This window comes from Ascaphus truei, chromosome 6, assembly GCF_040206685.1.
Source record: "Ascaphus truei isolate aAscTru1 chromosome 6, aAscTru1.hap1, whole genome shotgun sequence".
Classification (NCBI taxonomy): Eukaryota; Metazoa; Chordata; class Amphibia; order Anura; family Ascaphidae; genus Ascaphus; species Ascaphus truei.
Genome location: NC_134488.1, coordinates 106,238,209 through 106,259,729, shown reverse-complemented (window position 1 = coordinate 106,259,729; position 21,521 = coordinate 106,238,209). Strand labels below are relative to the sequence as shown.

At 44.7% G+C, this 21,521-nt stretch overlaps 2 protein-coding genes across 6 annotated transcripts in view; one reads left to right on the top strand and one right to left on the bottom strand.

The window, feature by feature from the left end:
* The window catches only part of LOC142497588 (nucleobindin-1-like), a 50,096-nt gene extending 42,335 nt beyond the window's left edge, over positions 1-7,761 (bottom strand). Inside the window, exon 1 of the mRNA XM_075605598.1 lies at positions 7,730-7,761. Within this exon, the coding sequence (XP_075461713.1) occupies positions 7,730-7,746 (17 nt within the window). The 5' untranslated portion in view covers positions 7,747-7,761. The remainder of the gene's footprint in view (positions 1-7,729) is intronic.
* Positions 1-21,521, top strand: part of LOC142497586 (tubby protein homolog) — a 58,047-nt gene that overhangs the window by 13,119 nt on the left and 23,407 nt on the right. For 4 of the 5 annotated variants that reach the window (XM_075605594.1, XM_075605591.1, XM_075605592.1 and 1 more), the window contains 6 exons: positions 1,099-1,150; positions 5,297-5,450; positions 6,889-7,023; positions 7,775-7,951; positions 9,452-9,577; positions 21,248-21,412. In XM_075605594.1, coding sequence (XP_075461709.1) covers positions 1,103-1,150; positions 5,297-5,450; positions 6,889-7,023; positions 7,775-7,951; positions 9,452-9,577; positions 21,248-21,412 — 805 coding nt within the window. In that variant the 5' untranslated portion in view covers positions 1,099-1,102. The remainder of the gene's footprint in view (positions 1-1,098; positions 1,151-5,296; positions 5,451-6,888; positions 7,024-7,774; positions 7,952-9,451; positions 9,578-21,247; positions 21,413-21,521) is intronic. The other variant, XM_075605593.1, reaches the window with a different exon arrangement.

The following is a 21,521-nucleotide window of genomic DNA, read 5'->3' as shown; positions in this document are numbered from 1 at the left end:
TCCATAATTAGTTTGAGGTTGATCTCTTTTTTTCTTTCCTTCTTCTGCCCACTCATCACCAGCTTTCTTTGTATATTGCAGGGGGGCTCAACTCCAGTCCTCAAGCCCCACCTCCACAGGTCAGGTTTTCAGGATATCTCTGCTTCTGCACAGGTGGCTCAATCAGTCCCTGCTTCTGCACAGGTGGCTCAATCAGAGGCTCAGTCTTCAACTGAGCATCTGATTGAGCCACCTGTGCTGAAGCTGGGACATCCTGAAACCCTGACCTGTTGGGCGGCTTGAGGCCTGTAGTTGAGCACCCTTGGTATAATGTATTAGGCCAGTTGATATAAAAACAGTATAGTGGATATAATCAATCTAAATGACCACATGATAATACAATATTTCTGTTCTTCAGTTTCATATTTACATTTAATATATGGCATTGGATACATAATTGGATAACTATTTTGGTATTTATCTTAGTTCACCGTTGTTTAGTAAGTTCACAGTAATGTAGGAAATTCACTGTTTATTACCAACAAATAAGCATGAGAGCTTCCTGTTTCCATACAGCAAGTCATTGACAGGTATTGTGGTATATATTAGTTGTTGATGTATATATAATTACTAATTGACTATACTGCTTGTTTCACATTTCTTTACTGATCGTCTAAACTACAAAAACATATATTTGCCATGTGAATCCCACATTAATGCTGAGAGAAAAGAGCTGGAACCGCTCAGAATAGACAAAATGTCACCGTTGTTACATGTCAAACAACATAACTGTGTCTCTGGAAATCAGATCATAAAGTAACATTCTCAATAAAGTGCAGCACAATAATTGCCAGGTTCTGAAACATGGGCTATTTGGTTGCTGTACAACAAACTATTTCATGTGAACTGGTTGTTTCTAGGTTCTTATTATTTGGGTGCTGGGAATGAGGGAAATTGCATTTAACCCCTTCACTTTCAGAGGAGCCAACAACGCAATGCATTGCTAGGCCCTCTGGAAGCCTAAAAGATACTCCAAATAAGCAGGCCTGACTTCAACAGCTTTTGTATGCCAACATTGTCCGTATGTTCTAACCTGTTCTTTACCTATTTCTGCCTCAGTGGGATGGAAGAGGACTTTCTCAATGTGCGCCAACAGAAACTTGATCTCCAGGTAACATATTTGGCCTTAATGTCAGTAGGAAATATGTAGGAAACAGACACCACTACACCTCCCCAGATACATACACCACGACACCTCCCCAGATACAGACACCACTACACCTCCCCAGATACAGACACCACTACACCTCCCCAGATACAGACACCACTACACCTCCCCAGATACAGACACCACTACACCTCCCCAGATACAGACACCACTACACCTCCCCAGATACAGACACCACTACACCTCCCCAGATACAGACACCACTACACCTCCCCAGATACAGACACAACTACACCTCCCCAGATACATACACAACTACACCTCCCCAGATACATACACCACTACACCTCCCCAGATACAGACACCACTACACCTCCCCAGATACATACACCACTACACCTCCCCAGATACAGACACCACTACACCTCCCCAGATACATACACCACTACACCTCCCCAGATACAGACACCACTACACCTCCCCAGATACAGACACCACTACACCTCCCCAGATACAGACACCACTACACCTCCCCAGATACAGACACCACTACACCTCCCCAGATACAGACACCACTACACCTCCCCAGATACAGACATCACTACACCTCCCCAGATACAGACACCACTACACCTCCCCAGATACAGACACCACTACACCTCCCCAGATACAGACACCACTACACCTCCCCAGATACAGACACCACTACACCTCCCCAGATACAGACACCACTACACCTCCAAAGATACAGACACCACTACACCTCCCCAGATACAGACACCACTACACCTCCCCAGATACAGACACCACTACACCTTCCCAGATACAGACACCACTACACCTTCCCAGATACAGACACCACTACACCTTCACAGATACAGACACCACTACACCTCCCCAGATACAGACACCACTACACCTCCCCAGATACATACAACACTACCCCCCCCCCAGATACAGACACCACTACACCCCCTGATACAGACACCTCTACACCTTCCCAGATACAGACACCACTACACCTCCCCAGATACAGACACCACTACACCTCCCCAGATACAGACACCACTACACCTCCCCAGATACAGACACCACTACACCTCCCCAGATACAGACACCACTACACATGCCCAGATACAAAAACCACTACACCTCCCCAGATACAGACACCACTACACCTCCCCAGATACAGACACCACTACACCTCCCCAGATACAGACACCACTACACCTCCCCAGATACAGACACCACTACACCTTCCCAGATACAGACACCACTACACCTTCCCAGATACAGACACCACTACACCTCCCCAGATACATATACCACTACCCCCCCCCCCCAGATACAGACACCACTACACCTCCCCAGATACAGACACCACTACACCTCCCCAGATAGACACCACTACACCTCCCCAGATAGACACCACTACACCCCCCCAGATACAGACACCACTACACCCCCCCCCCCCGATACAGACACCACTACACCCTCCCCCAGATACAGACACCACTACACCTCCCCAGATACAGACACCACTACACCTCCCCAGATACAGACACCACTACACCTCCCCAGATACAGACACCACTACACCTCCCCAGATACAGACACCACTACACCTCCCCAGATACAGACACCACTACACCTCCCCAGATACAGACACCACTACACCTTCCCAGATACAGACACCACTACACCTTCCCAGATACAGACACCACTACACCTCCCCAGATACATATACCACTACCACCCCCCCCCAGATACAGACACCACTACACCTCCCCAGATACAGACACCACTACACCTCCCCAGATAGACACCACTACACCCCCCCAGATACAGACACCACTACACCTCCCCAGATACAGACACCACTACACCTCCCCAGATACAGACACCACTACACCTTCCCAGATACAGACACCACTACACCTTCCCAGATACAGACACCACTACACCTTCCCAGATACAGACACCACTACACCTTCCCAGATACAGACACCACTACACCTCCCCAGATACAGACACCACTACACCTTCCCAGATACATACACCACTACACCTTCACAGATACAGACAGCACTACACCTTCACAGATACAGACACCACTACACCTCCCCAGATACAGACACCACTACACCTCCCCAGATACAGACACCACTACACCTCCCCAGATACATACAACACTACCTCCCCCCCAGATACAGACACCACTACACCCCCTGATACAGACACCACTACACCTTCCCAGATACATACACCACTACACCTTCCCAGATACATACACCACTACACCTTCACAGATACAGACACCACTACACCTCCCCAGATACAGACACCACTACACCTCCCCAGATACAGACACCACTACACCTCCCCAGATACAGACACCACTACACCTCCCCAGATACATACAACACTACCTCCCCCCCAGATACAGACACCACTACACCCCCTGATACAGACACCACTACACCTTCCCAGATACAGACACCACTACACCTTCCCAGATACAGACACCACTACACCTCCCCAGATACAGACACCACTACACCTCCCCAGATACAGACACCACTACACCTTCCCAGATACAGACACCACTACACCTTCCCAGATACAGACACCACTACACCTCCCCAGATACATATACCACTACCCCCCCCCCAGATACAGACACCACTACACCTTCCCAGATACAGACACCACTACACCTTCCCAGATACAGACACCACTACACCTCCCCAGATACAGACACCACTACACCTCCCCAGATACAGACACCACTACACCTTCCCAGATACAGACACCACTACACCTTCCCAGATACAGACACCACTACACCTTCCCAGATACAGACACCACTACACCTTCCCAGATACATACACCACTACACCTTCCCAGATACATACACCACTACCCCTTCCCAGATACAGACACCACTACACCGCCCCAGATACAGACACCACTACCCCCCCCCCCCAGATACAGACACCACTACCCCCCCCCCAGATACATACACCACTACCCCCCCCCCCAGATACAGACACCACTACACCTTCACAGATACAGACACCACTACACCTCCCCAGATACAGACACCACTACACCTCCCCAGATACAGACACCACTACACCTCCCCAGATACAGACACCACTACACCTTCCCAGATACAGACTCCACTACACCTTCCCAGATACAGACACCACTACACCTTCCCAGATACAGACACCACTACACCTTCCCAGATACAGACACCACTACACCTTCCCAGATACAGACACCACTACACCTTCCCAGATACAGACACCACTACACCTCCCCAGATACAGACACAACATTTACCACCGCCCACCCCCCAAATACACTTACCACCCCCCTCACCTCCCACAAATACACTTACCACCCCCATCTCTCAAATACATGTACCACCCCCTCTACCCCCCATAAATAAACTTACCACCCCCCACAAATACACATGCCACTTACCTCTGGTTGCCGCTGCCGGGCTCGGCTCTCCTCAGCTGCTGCATCGTCCCGCGCCATCCTTTCTCCAAACTGTGCATGCCGGAAGCTGGGTGCACCCGGTAGCCAGGCTCAGCCTCCAGCGCACACCAGTTGGAGAGAGAAAGGCCCAGCGTGGGATGAGGCAGCAGCTTGGGAGAGCTGATGGGGGAGCCTGGCAGCGGTAACCAGAGGCCCGGCCTGGAACCCCGCAGCCCCAGGGCTCGGGACACTTGTCCCGGCTTTCCCCCCCTGTCGGCGGGCCTACTCATAATGACTCAGGGTCCTGTCACAATCAGAATAACCCTACTAGTCCAGATTGTCACCAGCATTTGACACTCATTTTAGAGGTTAATTATCTATCATAGTCACCTTTTGACATTAAGATGATAAACAGTCTCCAGTTAAACTGACACTCGACACATACTCACCTGTGTCTTCTGGAATAGGGCACATCTCATTATTTGGACTGTGACCCCTGTTTGTGTGTTTGCACTAAGATCTTTTCATCCAATAGGGTAATTTTAACTTTCCTTTGACCAACGGAAATTATTGTTTTGTGCTAAAACAATTCTCGTTGACTGGGCCAAATTTGTAAGTGGTGTAACACTCAATTTCCCATCCATATCTACAACTCTCTAGCGCAACCTCTTTGAAAAGAAACAGAGAAGAAAGAGACAAGAGCCGTTGATGGTCCAACCAAACCCCGATGCCATGCTGAAGCTCCACCGCTTCCGGAAGCCTGAAGACCAGGCCCTGCTGTTAGATACCTCCAGTGATTCCAGCATTTACTTGGGTATACAAAGAATGGTTAGCCCAGAGCAGAATCTGAATGGGCTTCTTACCGGCATACTCGTACCTCTTACAATGTTGGGTCTGCGACTCTTCTCTGACCCTCTCTTGATCTTGCTGCTTAGGGTTCGTCTTCCCCTCCTCTTCAAGTGGTGCATTTATCCTCCACGCTGCTTTCTCTTTACACGCCTCCGTAACTCCTTTCATTAAAACAGTAGCTCTGTCTCCTCCATTTTTGATTATAAGCAGAGATCACTCTAAAGCTTGTTCTGTGTAGTAAAATGAGACCCCAGAAATATTGAAGCATCTGAACCTCTATAACTGCAGCTGCTAATCCCCACTGCCCAACACTGATTCCCACTAATGTCCTCTAAGCACAAACAGAGCAACTCCCTGTTGGGGAGAAGTTACTGCAGTGGGTTAGAACAACATGGCAGCTCTGCAAAATGTTGTTTTAAAAGTTACTTTAACATCTTCACTGCCAGAGGGGCCTGCAACACATTGCAAAGCACCAAAGAGGTTTAGTTAAACTTTTTTAAAAGGAAGACTTTTGTAAGCAATAAGGGGGATATTCATTAAGATGTAATAGTGTAGATTGGGGCATTATCGCATGAAAGTGGAACCATCCATGAAAGTTAATGGGAGTTTCCATGTGGTAATGTCCTGATTGCACTAGTGCACTTTAATGAATAACCCCTTAAGTGTGCAGAGATATTCTGCAGAACACATGACAGGGTGCTCAATTAGCCACCTGAACATGAGATGCTGCTTTTACCCATTCAATGCAGTATATATGTGTATGTACAGTATGTCTGTTTTTTTTACATAGAGCCAACTATAACTGAAGGTATTAAAGCTGCAGTTCAGTCTTTTCTTTTTTTTTTTATTTTTTTTTTTTTTTAATTCAATAGTTTCATGTGGGCAATCTCTAATTACCTAAAGAACTGTATAGCTGCCAGTCAATTCGTTCTCCATGTATTGATCGGCAAAATTTAGCGACATCTTTAGATATGGCATATGTTTTTCATCTGCTTCTGTCAGTCATTGGAAGCTCATGAATATTCATGAGCACTCCTGCACTGACATGTGCAAGAGGGAGGGCAGGGCTGACAAAGGGGTGTGCCAGGGCTTGTGACAGAACATGAAGGGGCAGTGCCTTAGCAAATGGCAGTTAAAATAGAATACAAGAAAATTGGTCTTTCAAAGTTGTTTTTTTAAAAACAGAAAATGCTAAAAGTATTTTTTCTTACTACAGAACTGATTTATTAAAAAAAACACACATGAAGGATATTGACTGAACTGCAGCTTTAAGGCTCCACATATTTTACATATATATCTATCCACCTTTCTGTCTATATTCTTTTCCACTTCAATAAGTTTTATAGGTGTTTTATAAAGTTACCTTGTCCCTTCTTTTCTTTGCTTCTTACAAACTATACAAGGTTCCTGTAATACTACCAAGTCAGAGGGACCCCTGCTCACCCCCAGCCTCACTTCCAATGCCTGGTCAGACAGCTTCAGAAGGAACACCAAGGCTGACATTGAACAGGCGAAGAGAGGGACAGAGAGCCCGGGAGGTACAGTATAGCATGTGACACACAGACAGTAGGAATACAAGGCAGTCTCTTGCATTATTAATATACAGTATGTTAACTCCCCCAAAAATTAATGTTCATTTTGTTATCCTATGTGGCTTGATGGTGAGATCAGGGATTTAATAATACAAATAATAATGATAATATAATTGCCAGAGTCTGATTTGAAACCAGAAGTAGATTGATAGATAAATTAACAGATAGATGGATCAATTTGGGAATTATATTAGCAATCCAAACCAGGATAGCTTTACACATCTTTATTGCTCATGTTGGTGAAAACTTTGAAAATATACATCACTTTTCTGACCTGAAAGGAAAGATATGAGCTGTTCCCGTCTTTATATCAGTCCTGATTAACATTAGTGGTTTGGAGTTTGACTTTACGCCCTACATTTGAAAAGTTATTGAAGATATATTGAATGATAATTTATAAAAACAAACATTAACCACTTCAGCACCAGTAGTGCCCTGTAATGCATTTGCGGCAGCACTGAAAGATATTCTATTACTGATAGAAATGTGTTATTGCAATTGCAGTATATATTGGAAGGTGGGATTAATTCCCAATATTTATTCTTAGGTGGAAGAGCACATTTAATATCAGATCATCAGTAACTTCACAGCTGGTTCAACCTCTACAAGACCATTAGGGAAACAGAATCTGGAAAGTGGATTCAGTTGTTACCTTAGTCTCTTTTGCATCTTCCTGTGTCTTTGCAATTTCTGACAGGTCAGGGAGTATTGACCTTTGTTGCTCTTTCCCTCTTACATCATCTTATTCCATACCATTGGTCAGAGCTCTCGGATGATGAGTTGGAAGAAGTCACCCTTGAGGACACCCAACCCCTCACCAAGAAGAAAGAACTGGTCACAGCCAGACCAAGGCAGAAGATCAAGACCAAGACAGGTGTGTGTGAACTTGAGTAACTCTATAACTAGACACACATTAAGAGCCAGCCTAATGCATCACAGAACTGTTCATTAACAAGTGCATCTGTTAGTGTTACAGCAGTGATACACTGAACAAGTTTGGTTGCCTTCCAGAAATTGTCCCTCCATGGGAAAAATGGTCCTTAAAGTGTGGAATATTGCAGGGTAACCAACCACCTTAAGTGTCTTATTAAAGTGCTAAAGTATTCTTTAAAATATTCAGCCATTTAACCCCAGGTGGGACTTTAAAGAAAACATTAAGATTAACATTACTTTGTGTTCATGTGCATTACGACCATGTAAATGCACAGTTTTCATAACAGGGTGAATGAAAATGGAGCCACAAATTATGTATTAAGAGTGAAAGGTTTAATCGGTGTATCTCAGTGGTGCTCAACTCCAGTCCTGAAGACCCCCAACAGGTCAGTTTTTATGGATATCCCAGCTTCAGAACAGGTGGCTCAATCAGTGGCTGACCTGTTGGGGGGTCTTGAGACAGGAGTTGAGCACCACTGGTCTATCTCTCAGTGCAGTTGTCCATAGATCCTTGATTTGTAATCTCTGACCAAGGTCAAAAAAAGGTATTCGCCTGGTTAGGGTTTCTAGATCTGTATCCACTGTAAATAATGGACCCCGGGTGATATCTTTATGGATAATCTCAATGATTTGGTCAATTATTCATGAACCAAGTTGAACAATCTGTAAAGTGCTGTGTAAAACAATAATCCATGTCTATCTAACCAGTGACTGTCAAATTTCAGGCATGAAATCCAAGTCACGAGTCATTTGAGTCACATACAGCAGCACTTCAATGATCACACTGATAAATGCTCTAAACCATTTGATTCACGTCGGCAGATCTAAGAACTGTAGGGAGCAATACCACTGCTTTCATACAAATCACATCTTCAAAAACATAAATACATAGGGGCCTATTGTCATAGCTCCAAAATGTGACACACCGATTCTAAAGTGCCCTTTAGAAGCAAATTGGCATGCGTTGCTATTCTGTAAGCCTTTTTCGCATGTCCAAACTGTGTCTAAAAGGCTTTTTTAGAAGCGGTTTCACTCTGACTGCCAATCCAATCCATTTGTCAAAAAAAGATACCAACTTGGGATAGAGTTCACACCATTTCAAGTCATTCTGCTTCCAAAGCAAGTACAATCTGGGCGTTCTGGCTGTTAAACCGTGCTGTTTATCACTTTTTTTAGAAGCAGTTTAGAAGAAGTGGTTTGCAATAGAGAGTAGGGTTTTTTCTCACATTTTATTCCGCTACTTCTGTACATGCCAAACCGTGCGATTTGGCAATGACAACTTCGGAGCTACATACTAGAATAGGCCCCATGGATTCTGTGTAAGCAAATAATCGATATGGGACTAGCATTAGTCTGTGAACTGTGCCCGGCACTTTTGACATATGGCTTTCTGTGCTGCTTTGATCTGCTTTCTCATTCACCTTCTCTTCTTAATGGACAGGCAAATCTGATCTAAAAGACACAAAGACAAAGACACTGCCCATATCTCACAAAGTGCAAAAGAACTCCAAATTATCTGCATCCACTGCACAAAATGCAGAGAAGGAGAATACACAACAAGAGAAAGGTAATTTCACTTGTCTGCTTAGTGGTGGACAATTATGTTTGTCTAACTGTTGAGTAGACTATTCCAAGCCTTTGTACCGAAATTCTGATGCAATTGTTTGAGAGACTGGTATCTGTATAGAGCAGGATTTGATCAGTGAGGCCTGTGCAGTCTTTTGAAAGGGGTGAACTGAAGAGCAGGGCGAAAGTTAAGCATGTCCCAAGGTCAAGAGTCAAAAGCAGAAAGGCAGGGCATTTGTGAATTGAAAAAAAGTGTCTTTATTGACACATTCCTCCGTAGGACCTCGTAACCTCAATAAAGATACATTTGTAGTTGATTCACGAGTGCCCGCTCACTGCCTTTTTTTTAACTTTTGAACTGTTCCAACATGGGATCTATTACAGGATTAGATTCCTGACAACATTTGGTGTACCACCAAAATCCGTTCCAGTACAGTGACTACTAGGAGTGCAAGCTCTTACAAATCTTCCTCCAAGGTCAAGAGTAACATCCCCAGCCAACAAACCAGTAATGGGAACATTGAGTAAATGAATGTTTGCAGACTGCCTGTTATGAGTCAAAGTACTGGCTTTTTTTTTTTTAAATAGTTTTTATTTGTTCTTTGAATATAATAAAGGTAGGAGATGGATACAGAAAAAAAATGGGAAGGGTGGGGAAGACAACAAAACCACCATAATTAAATCAACAATACACTTCAAAAATAATAATAACTTTAACAATACTAATAAAATACAAAAAAAAACAAATCTATAGGAGAGGGATGGGGGAGGCAAGAGACACGAGTGGTAATAACCTTAATAATTTTCCTGATTCTTTGGTGTAGTATGGTTTGTAACTCTTGAACAAATTTTCCCATTATAGAAACATATTTTTTAAATTTTTAATATCTTCAAATTTGTTTAATTGTGTATATCTTGATTTGACACTATCTTCTGGAAAGGTACTCAACCAGGGATTCCAGATTTTTTCGAATTTCTCCATGGTGTTGTTCATAAATGCCGTAAGTTTTTTTCCATTTCTAGAACATGTCGCATTTTTTCCTGAAAGACTTGATAGGTTGATACATTTATTTGCGTGGGTCTATCCAAGTTGGTAAATTACTTAATTGTGCTGCAGCATAGTATCTGTTTATTGACGGCAAAGCGAACCCACCCACTTCTTTTTATTCTCATTTTTTTGTTTCCCGAGATAAATGTATACATTTTGCTTTGCATATAATTTATCATTGTGGTTGAAATATTAATTGGAAGGCTATCAAATAGATAAAGCAATTTAGGGGGGGGGGGGGATTCATCTTTACTGATATCATTTTGCCAATCCATGAAACACAATATTTATTCCACTCTTCCAAATTTCTCTTTATTGACAAACAGTTCTGGATAGTTAGCTTTATAGAGCTCCGCATATCTAGTGGTCAAGTACACCCCCAGATAATTGATACTATCTTTTTCCCATTTAAAATTACAATTTAATTTCAATCGTTTTTGTATCCCTGTCTTTACTCCTAATGCCAGTGCTTCTGATTTTATGTTGTTTAATTTATAATTTGAAAAAAAGTTGAATGTTCAAATCTCCTCATATAGATTAGGCAGAGATGTCAGCAATCTGGTGAGTGTTAGTTAAATATTGTCTGCATAGAGAGCTATTTTATACTCTTTAGTCTGTTTTATCAAACCTTTGATATTTTTATTGATCCAAATTTTGTTCGCTAAAGGCTCTAGACTCAGCGCAAATAGTAAAGGTGACTGTGGGCACCCTTGTCTGGTCCCATTATGATCCCAGCCATCTTTAGCATGGCTCCTGGTTGAGGAGAGAGCCTTCATTCCATTTTGTATATTTCCCTTGATCCCAAATTTCTCTAAGGTTATAAACATATACTGTATAACCAGTCTACACGGTCGAACGCTTTTTCAGCGTCAAGTGAGATTAGCAGTGTGGGTGTTTTTGTTGCATTTGCTAGATAGATGAGATTTATCACTGTTCTAATATTATCAGTTGCTTGTCTAAATTTTAATATCAGTGTTGATAAGTGATATGGGTCTATAATTATTACAATAGTTATGATCTCTGTCTGGTTTTGGGATCACAGAAATTTGTGTTCTCAACATTGAGGGGAAAATTTCCTTACCTTTCCTAAAATAGTTAAAAAGTTTTTTTTAGAGATAGTACTAAATGTGCTTTAAATGTTTTATAATAACTATTTGAGAATCCATAAGGGCCAGGAGTTTTGTATTTTTAAGTCCTTTCATCACTGTCAGTATCTCCTCTTGTGACATTGCTGAATTTAGTAGGACTCTATCTTCATCTTCCAGAGATGGTAACTGAGAGGAATCTAGATACATGTCTAATTGTTGTTTGAATATATCTGGGTTTTGTTTATGTTTATTTTGTAAATTGTATAGAGAGGAATAGTATCAGTCCCAGTTTAATTAGTGCCTTTTCTCCTTCCTCCGGATTCTTCACCACTATTGTTTGATGGTTTCTCAGAATCTAAAGGACTGGTTGCAATTCTTTTTTTTTTGGCAGGGTGGAGGGAGCCAGATCACTGTATATTTGAATCTGGTGTCCCTCGAATCCTACCTAAGGTTGCGCCCTGGAGACTTGCCTGATGGCTTCTTTCTCAGAATAGTAATGAGCCTGCAATATAACGTCTCTCATCTTGTTAGGGTCAGATTTTTTAGGGCCTAAAGCCCTGTGCACCATGTCTAGTAACGGTTTCTCTTCCGTAATGTCGAGGAGAATGCTCTGGAACAATCTTGTCACAAATTCCATTGGCGCCTCTGGCAGCACAGTCTCCGGGATATTCCGTTATCTCAGATTATTTCATCTGGCATGGTTCTCTGTGTCTTCCAGGGCTTCCGTCAGGGTGTTTACATGTGCTTTTAAAGCTACCAGTTCATGTTCAGTGACATCTTGGGCTGATATCAGATAGTCTGCTACCCTTTCTAGGCAGACAGTTCTTTCTCCCAGTCCATGCAAATCTCTTCTTAATTCAGACACTACTTTGGTCATTTCTATTTGTATTTTCTGTACCATAATTTTTAATAGGTTGTCAAGATCACCTTTGGTAGTAGATCTAGCATTGTCATTAATACCTCCTGTTGCTCCTGCTTCAGCATCAGCTTCTGCTTCTCCCTCTGATTCTTAAGGGGGTCTCGTGCCGCCACCATCTTGAGCTCCCGGGTGTTTCCGCAGCATTCTTTTGCCGAAGAATTTTGAAGCTGCTTGAATAGCCTGCTTTTTCTCTGTGCGTGTCTTCATCTCTCCGGGTGGTCCGCAGCTGATGTCGGCGGTTTGCGCTCTGCCAAGATGCGTGATGTGTTTTTTTTTAATTCGACTTGCCCGGGATGGGAGGAGCCCCATGCTCAAGCGGCCATCATGCCGGCCCGCCGTGCTTGCGCTCCAAAGTACTGTTTTTTTATGGCGCCATATCCTACTGCTGAGAGACACCAAGGAACCCTTTTATGGAGCCAGCTCCTACTGCTGAGAGATACCAAGGAATCCTGTACATACAGGGCATCTATCATATTGCTGTCCTTGCAGCATCATTTATCAGGTCGTATATTTCCTGTTCTACTGCAGGTTTTGTATACCTTATACACCTGCTTACATGTCTATACTTGTTCACTAATAAACATCTGGTGTATACTGAATGTACCATATACCTTATTCACTGTATCTACTTTAAATCACGATAATAGTGTTTATTTAGGTTGTGACATAGTAATTGTAGAGGGAGAGGGGGTTGGCCCGGTATTAAAGGGGTTGCACCCCATATGGCCACCCCCTGACCTCACCAGGGAGGCAAGGGTTTAACTGGACTGCGGTCCAGGAATGTGGTTTACACCTTGTCATGTCATGAAAATGTATGTTCCCCTGTTCCCATGTTTCATTATAATCCTGTATTTTAAAGATGTTTTAAAGTGCATTTCTGTATCTCCAGTTCTGGAGGTCGCAGAGAGTTGATATTTGGCCAATATGTGGAGTCACTGTAGGCATTAAGAACTGGCAAATTTCGACCCACTGAGCCCACCAGAATGGAACTTATTAATATGTGTAGATATTAAAGTGTATATGTATGGTATTTTGGATCTGCCCTGAAAATGCAGACTCCATCTGCTATGCTAATAGGTCATGAAGGGCAGCCGGCTGATTGAGCCTAAGCACTGTGATCAAAAGTTAACTGCCTGATTGTTTACACTAAGTACTAATCAACAGATCAAGTACTAATCAACAGACTCTGCCACTCTAATTGTTACCTGAGGGTGGAGAATCATCAAACTGGAGTGGTTTGTAAGTGTTATGTCTACACCTACAAACAATGCAGATACTTCATTTGATAGACTGGTCATCGCCCCTGATTTAATTATGGGGCTACCCATAGAGTCCCAGTACACATGGGCTAATTAGCTGGGGAGCATGTGTTAATTTGTGTCTCCACGTTAGGGATTGTATACAGATAGTTGTTCACCAATAGTCTGTATTCAATGTTAAGAATAGGGTTACACAGGTATATAAACTGTGTCAACCCTACAGTTTTTAGTTGTGCTTCTGATTCCACCTGGAATGTCACCGGATTGCTGGAGAATTGCTAGCTGATACCTCTCCATCCCCCAACCCTAAGTAAGTGTTACCTTCTTGTCTGTTAATTGTACTATATTGCTGTGTTCACCTTTTTTAAGGAATAAATATATTTTATTATATCTAAGCCTCGTTCAGTTCAATCCAGATATTTGGTGTTCATTATATCTTGTCATAAGCTACCGTGACAAGCTCTATAAATAACTGGTGGCAGCGGTGGGATTGAACTGAACCTATATTACAGTGTTCTGCGCGACTCTGTCATATAGTGGGAACTCGAGAGTAATTGCGAGTTCCTGGGACTAAAGATATTGAACACACAGTAGTGCAACAGTTAACACAAGTTGTAACACCACCTCACTGCTGCGACCGTGAACCATGAGCGAGGCTGAAGGCTCATCCAACATGAGGACCCGAGCTCAGCTGAAGGACAAGTGCCGTGAATATGGACTGCCCTATGAGAACCAGGAGGTCGCAGACATGGTTGACGCAATCGGTGACTATGAAGCCCGGCTTGCAGAGCCTCAGGATACGGCTCAGCTTGCCTTTATACAGCCACCCGGAGATCAGGGAAGGAACCCAGTGCCGGGGCGGCGGAATCTCGGGGAGGGAACGAGTGCACCTCCCGGGAGCAGTGCAACAGAAGGGGTATTGGTTGCTGCGGCTACCAGTCCGTTCACCCCTGAAATGTTGGCACTGATTACTATGTGGGGTGACAGAGGGACACCAGAGGAGCGGCTGCAGTTTATCACTATGGCAGTGAACAGACCCGCTTATTGTACCCCTCTCCAACCCAACACAGATGAACTCAAACTTAATCAGCACAGTCTCACCAAGTTCGTGGAAGGTACTGGTCAGATAGACCGTTTTCTAAAGAACTTTGAGACACAGTGTCGGCGGTACAAAGTGCTTCCCCAGCATAGGGTTGCACGTTTGGACCCCTTACTGTTCGGCTTGGCTAAGCAACGATGATGGCGCTTCCAGATGAGTATGCTGATGACTATGACCACCTGAAAGAACTGTTATTGTTTCAGTACGGTTTTACTCCTGAAGCCTACCGGGGTAAATTCCGTCAGGAAGAGAGGCAGTCCCAGGAGTCCTATGTTACCTACGTGACCCGCATGGCTTTGTACGGGATACGCTGGGTGGAGGGCTATGAGGCGCGGACTTACCAATGCCTGCTGGAGCTCATCTTTCAGGAGCAGCTCATGCAGCAGTGCCCTCCGGCGGTGAGGGCTTGGGTGTACGACAAGAAGCCCAAGACTTACCAGGAGGCAGCAAGGCTTGCAGACGACTATGTGGAAAGCCGAGCCCTGATGACCACCAAAGCAGTAGCCAAGGCGGCGGTGGTGGCGGCACTGGCCAGAAAGTCTGCCAATACCCCCCAATGGCCTCAGAGGCCGCCTGCGGGCAGCAGTCCACCGAAGGAGAGGGAGCTCCGGCATGAGCGCCGGTGCTACAACTGCAACCGCCCTGGTCACATCAGACCAGATTGCCCGGAACCCCTGCGTTCCGGCGGACCCCATCAGGGGCAACGCACCCCAGCACCAAGCTGTGAAGGCACCCCTGAAACCCCTACCGATAATAGGGGAACCCTTCCAGAAAGTAGTGATGGATCTTGTAGGACCCCTTATGATTCCTAGCAGGTCAGGGAAGCGCTACATCCTAACGGTGGTGGATTTTGCCACCCAGTACCCTGAGGCGGTAGCGCTTGGCACCATAGATGCCAAGACAGTGGCAGCAGCTTTGCTGAACATTTTTTCTAGGGTAGGTTTTCCTAGTGAGGTCCTAACCGATCAGGGGTCGCAGTTCATGAGTGAACTGTTACATTGTCTCTGGGATGCATGCGGTGTACAGCACCGGCGCACTACCCCTTACCATCCCCAGACAAACGGATTATGTGAGAGGTTTAACGGTACCCTGAAGCAGATGCTCCGGATTTTTATAGAGGTGGAGGGGAAAGACTGGGAGATTCATTTACAGCACTTGCTGTTTGCCTACCGAGAGGTACCGCAGGAATCTACAGGCTTCTCCCCCTTCGAGCTACTATATGGCCGCAGGGTACATGGACCTCTGGACCTATTCCGTGAGGGATGGGAAGGGGAGGCTACTGCTACTGATGCTTCCGTGATCCAGTATGTAGTAGATCTCCGAGACCGGTTAGAGATGCTCATGGGGGTGGCCCAGGACCACCTCAGGGCCGCTCAGACCAAGCAAAAGCAGTGGTATGACCGGAATGCCCGTAGCAGAGAATTCATCCCAGGACAGCAGGTGCTTGTTCTCAAACCCACTCGGGAGAACAAGATGATGGCTGCCTGGTCGGGACCGTACCCGGTCATCCGAAAGGTGAATGAGTACAACTACGTTGTACAGGTAGAGCCTGAGAGGCATAAGACATATCACGTTAATATGCTGAAAGAATACAGAGCACCGAGTATGGGAGCAGTAATGGCCATTTGTAGCCCACTGCTGGAGGATCCGGCGAGCAATGCTCTGCCTGATCTCCTAGGGGAGGCTAGGCAGGGAAACACTGTGGAGCAGGTAGAGATAGGGGCACAGTTGAGTGCTAGGCAGCAGGTAGAAGCCAGGGACATGCTAGCTAAGTATAGGGCCCTCTTCACTGACATGCCAGGGACCACACATCTCACAAAACACCCAGTGCACACAAGGGATCTGCAGCCTCTGCATAAGCACGCTTATAGAGTGTCAGCAGAGGTCAAGACCAGTATGGAAAGGGAGATAGAGGAGATGCTGACCCTAGGGGTAATTACTCCGTCCCAGAGTCCTTGGGCAAGCCCGGTAGTTCTAGTCCCTAAGAAGGACAAGACCACCCGGTTTTGTGTGGACTACCGCTTGCTCAACTGATGCCTACCCCATGCCCCGCATGGATGAGTTACTGGATGAACTCGCGGGGGCAAGGTATCTGACCACTATGGATTTGAGCAAAGTCTATTGGCAAATCCCACTGACCCTGGAGGCTAGGGAGAAGTCAGCATTCATCACTCCAAGTGGCCTCTATGAGTTTTTGGTGATGCCAGTTGGGATGAAGAATGCCCCGGCTACTTTCCAACGCCTGGTCAATAGGTTACTGGAAGGGATGCAGAGCTATGCCAGGGCTTACTTAGATGACATTGCTGTCTTTTTAGTAATTCCTGGGACTCCCATTTAGGACATGTAGCTGCGGTGCTGGATAGGATCAGGGAGGCTGGGCTTACCTTGAAACCCACTAAGTGTATGGTAGGGATGGCAGAGGTCCTGTACTTAGGGCACAGGGTGGGTGGAGGGCACCTCAAACCAGAGCCAGCCAAGGTAGAAGCCATAGTTCAGTGGCCTGTTCCAAAAACCAAGAAACAGGTCATGGCATTTTTGGGCACCGCAGGGTACTATAGGAAGTTTGTCCCACAGTACAGTGCCGTGGCCAAACCCCTGACTGATTTGACTAAGAAGCAACTGCCTGTGCTTATCACCTGGACTCCTGCCTGTGAGACTGCTTTCCAGGCACTGAAAACTGCGCTTGCTGGGGCCCCCATACTGGCTGCCCCGGACTATACCAAACATTTCCTCATACAGACCGATGCCTCGGACTATGGCATTGGGGCTGTGTTGAGCCAAGTGGGGGACGACAGCAGAGAGCACCCTGTGGTGTACCTCAGCCGAAAACTACCACCCAGAGAGGTGGCCTATGCTACCATTGAGAAAGAGTGCTTGGCCATTGTGTGGGCACTCAAAAAACTCCAGCCCTATGTTTCACGGTCCTCACAGACCACAACCCCCTGAGTTGGCTGCAGAGGGCATCAGGGGAGAATGCCAAGTTGCTAAGGTGGAGCTTGGCCTTGCAAGAGTTTGAATTTACCATTCAGCACAAAAAGGGTAGTGAAAACAGCAATGCTGATGGACTTTCACGTCAGGACTATCCCTCTGAGACTGAGTTCGTTAAGGGTGCCAGCAGTGCCCCACTCCCCGTTAGGGCCAGTGGGCCACAGGTCACCCATTAAGAAGGGGAGGTGTAGAGGGAGAGGGGGTTGCCCGGTATTAAAGGGGTTGCACCCCATATGGCCACCCCCTGACCTCACCAGGGAAGCAAGGGGTTAACTGGACTGCGGTCCAGGAATGTGGTTTACACCTTGTCATGTCATGAAAATGTATGTTCCCCTGTTCCCATGTTTCATTATAATCCTGTATTTTAAAGATGTTTTAAAGTGCATTTCTGTATCTCCAGTTCTGGAGGTCGCAGAGAGTTGATATTTGGCCAATATGTGGAGTCACTGTAGGCATTAAGAACTGGCAAATTTCGACCCACTGAGCCCACCAGAATGGAACTTAATAATATGTGTAGATATTAAAGTGTATATGTATGGTATTTTGGATCTGCCCTGAAAATGCAGACTCCATCTGCTATGCTAATAGGTCACGAAGGGCAGCCGGCTGATTGAGCCTAAGCACTGTGATCAAAAGTTAACTGCCTGATTGTTTACACTAAGTACTAATCAACAGATCAAGTACTAATCAACAGACTCTGCCACTCTAATTGTTACCTGAGGGTGGAGAATCATCAAACTGGAGTGGTTTGTAAGTGTTATGTCTACACCTACAAACAATGCAGATACTTCATTTGATAGACTGTTCGTCGCCCCTGATTTAATTATGGGGTTACCCATAGAGTCCCAGTACACATGGGCTAATTAGCTGGGGGGCATGGGTTAATATGTGTCTCCACGTTAGGGATTGGATACAGATAATTGTTCACCAATAGTCTGTATTCAATGTTAAGAATAGGGTTACACAGGTATATAAACTGTGTCAACCCTACAGTTTTTAGTTGTGCTTCCGATTCCACCTGGAATGTCACCGGATTGCTGGAGAATTGCTAGCTGATACTTCTCCATCCCCCAACCCTAAGTAAGTGTTACCTTCTTGTCTGTTAATTGTACTATATTGCTGTGTTCACCTTTTTTAAGGAATAAATATATTTTATTATATCTAAGCCTCGTTCAGTTCAACCCAGATATTTGGTGTTCATTATATCTTGTCATAAGCTACCGTGACAGTAATGTCTCCTTTTGGTATACTGTGTCTCTAGCACTATGGGATTTCCCCTTGTTTAGATGCTGCTATTTTGCATGGGGTTATGGTGAGGCTATTTAGCCGTGTTAATATATTTTGGACCCTACCTCCATATATATACTCTATGGGGTTATCATTATAGGTTCATATTAACCCTTCTATTCGCCATATTTCTCCTGTCTCGCTCACTAGGGGATCTTTTTAGTTTTTGTAATTTAGTTGTTATTTTATTAATTTCGTCAGATTTTATTGTGTAATAAAACTTTATATTTTTGTTTGTCATGTTATAGTTTAGTTAATGTGGATAATTCCCAGTTGGTCTGTGTATATATTTTCATACTATTGGTACTAGTTATCTAACTGGTACTTTATGTACATTGTATTATATTATCTAATGAGTGCAACTTTTAGGGACTCTTAGTGACCTCCTTTGGTCATTTATCTGTGTTTTGCATATTACTCTCCCTCTGCACCGTTCAAATATTCCTCTTATGTATGGTGAGCAAGGTGGTTCTGTATGTTTTTCAAAGTGAAAAGAGACACAGGATTTTCAAGGAGCCAAATGGTGATAGCCCTTGTCACATACGGCACCCTTGCGAGCACGTGACCTGCATACGGGAAAAGGGTTAATACTCATGCTCGCAAGCACTCCCACGTTTCACCTCCGCAGAGGTCCCTCAGACGGACAATATCTCCCATAAAGGACAATAATTATTACACAGCTCGCAAGCTGTCCCACTCGTCACCTTCGCAGAAGTCCCTCAAATGAGTTATATCTCCCCTAAATCCGTTCCAATATACAACCATCACGAACAGCACACAAGTGAGTACGTGACTTAGATATGCAACCAGAATTAATACACACGGCTACTCTAGCTAACTCTGTGTATTATAGGAAAAACTATGCACTTTAACACAAGGGTGCGCAAACAGGGGGGCGCGTCCGAGACTCTTTTTTGGGGGGGGGGCACGGCTTACTTACCCGGCTTCAGTCCATACGTCTCCATGGCAACACATGATGTGACCCCGCTGCATCATTTGAAGCCGCATTAGAGGTAAGGAGGGGGGGGGGTGCGACACAGGGGGAGAGCAGGCAGGGGGGCGCAGCGCAGGAAGTTTGTGCACCCCTGGCTTAACACACAAAAATCAGTTGTAGCAAAATGTGTCCGGAAAAGGAAATACTCTCCCCAGAGCGTGCAACAGTTCATTCAGAGCCCAAAGCATCACTTATTAAATGTTTTGATATTTATAAAAATACAGTGCTCACAGAAAAAAAGTATTACAAGAACATACAGTTACAATAGAATGCAGACCAGCTTCTTAAAATAAAAGGATAGAAATCCCTATACAGTACATTACCCAAATGTTATAGGTTTTCTCCCAGATAGGTCACTGGTACAGAAGATGAGGTCTCATGTATTTGGTCCCAAATACACCTCTGATGAGATCAGATTTTTCATAATATTTTCCCAGACTTTAAGTCGAATTTTCCCCATTCCCACAAGATAAACTCACCCGTCATAAATCGGCTGTGAGATCGACAGTTTTATGTCAGAGACAAAAACTTCACATTTTCTTTGAAGCTGGCAGAACCCAGTCTGCTTATTGTTTACGACCTTCTAAACAACAATGTCACCTTGAGTGGGCTATCCTGGATACCCCCCACCCAATTAAGTCCCTTTGAAGCTCAGCACCGAACCATGAAGGCTCCTAGCCTGTTGCAAACCCGATTATAGTGTATTTTTAAATTCAGACTGTATCTCATTAACCCCTGAAGCACCAAAATGATTAAAATACCTAATATCTCATGATATTATCATGACAGCCCTCTATTCTTGTAGTAAATGTTGGTGAACAGCCCTGATCTCAACTAAAGACTTGTGCTTCTACCAGTTCATTGCTACTTTCTAAATGCTTCCTGCCAATCAATGCCTCTGTCCCAGATTCCAGTAGATTATGAAGAGGTTGCAGAAAGTGCATCTGTGATAACGCTATCTACTCACCTGTGTATGTATTTTCCTGCAGGCTTTGATGGACCAGTAGCCTTTCAGGATGAGGTACAAGAAATCAAAAAGGAAGACATCCTTACGATTGAACATTCAAGCGAAGAGGATTCTCTGTCTGTAGATGATCGAATAGTGCCCCCAGCCCCAATAAAGAAACGTAATAAAAAGAAGCCACCAAAGAAAGGTATGTGGGTGTCAAACACAAACATGGAGGAGCTTCCTACAGTACAGACTGAGACCAGTTGAGAAAATCCACTACTGGCTCAATAATACATTCTAGGGGAAATCTATAC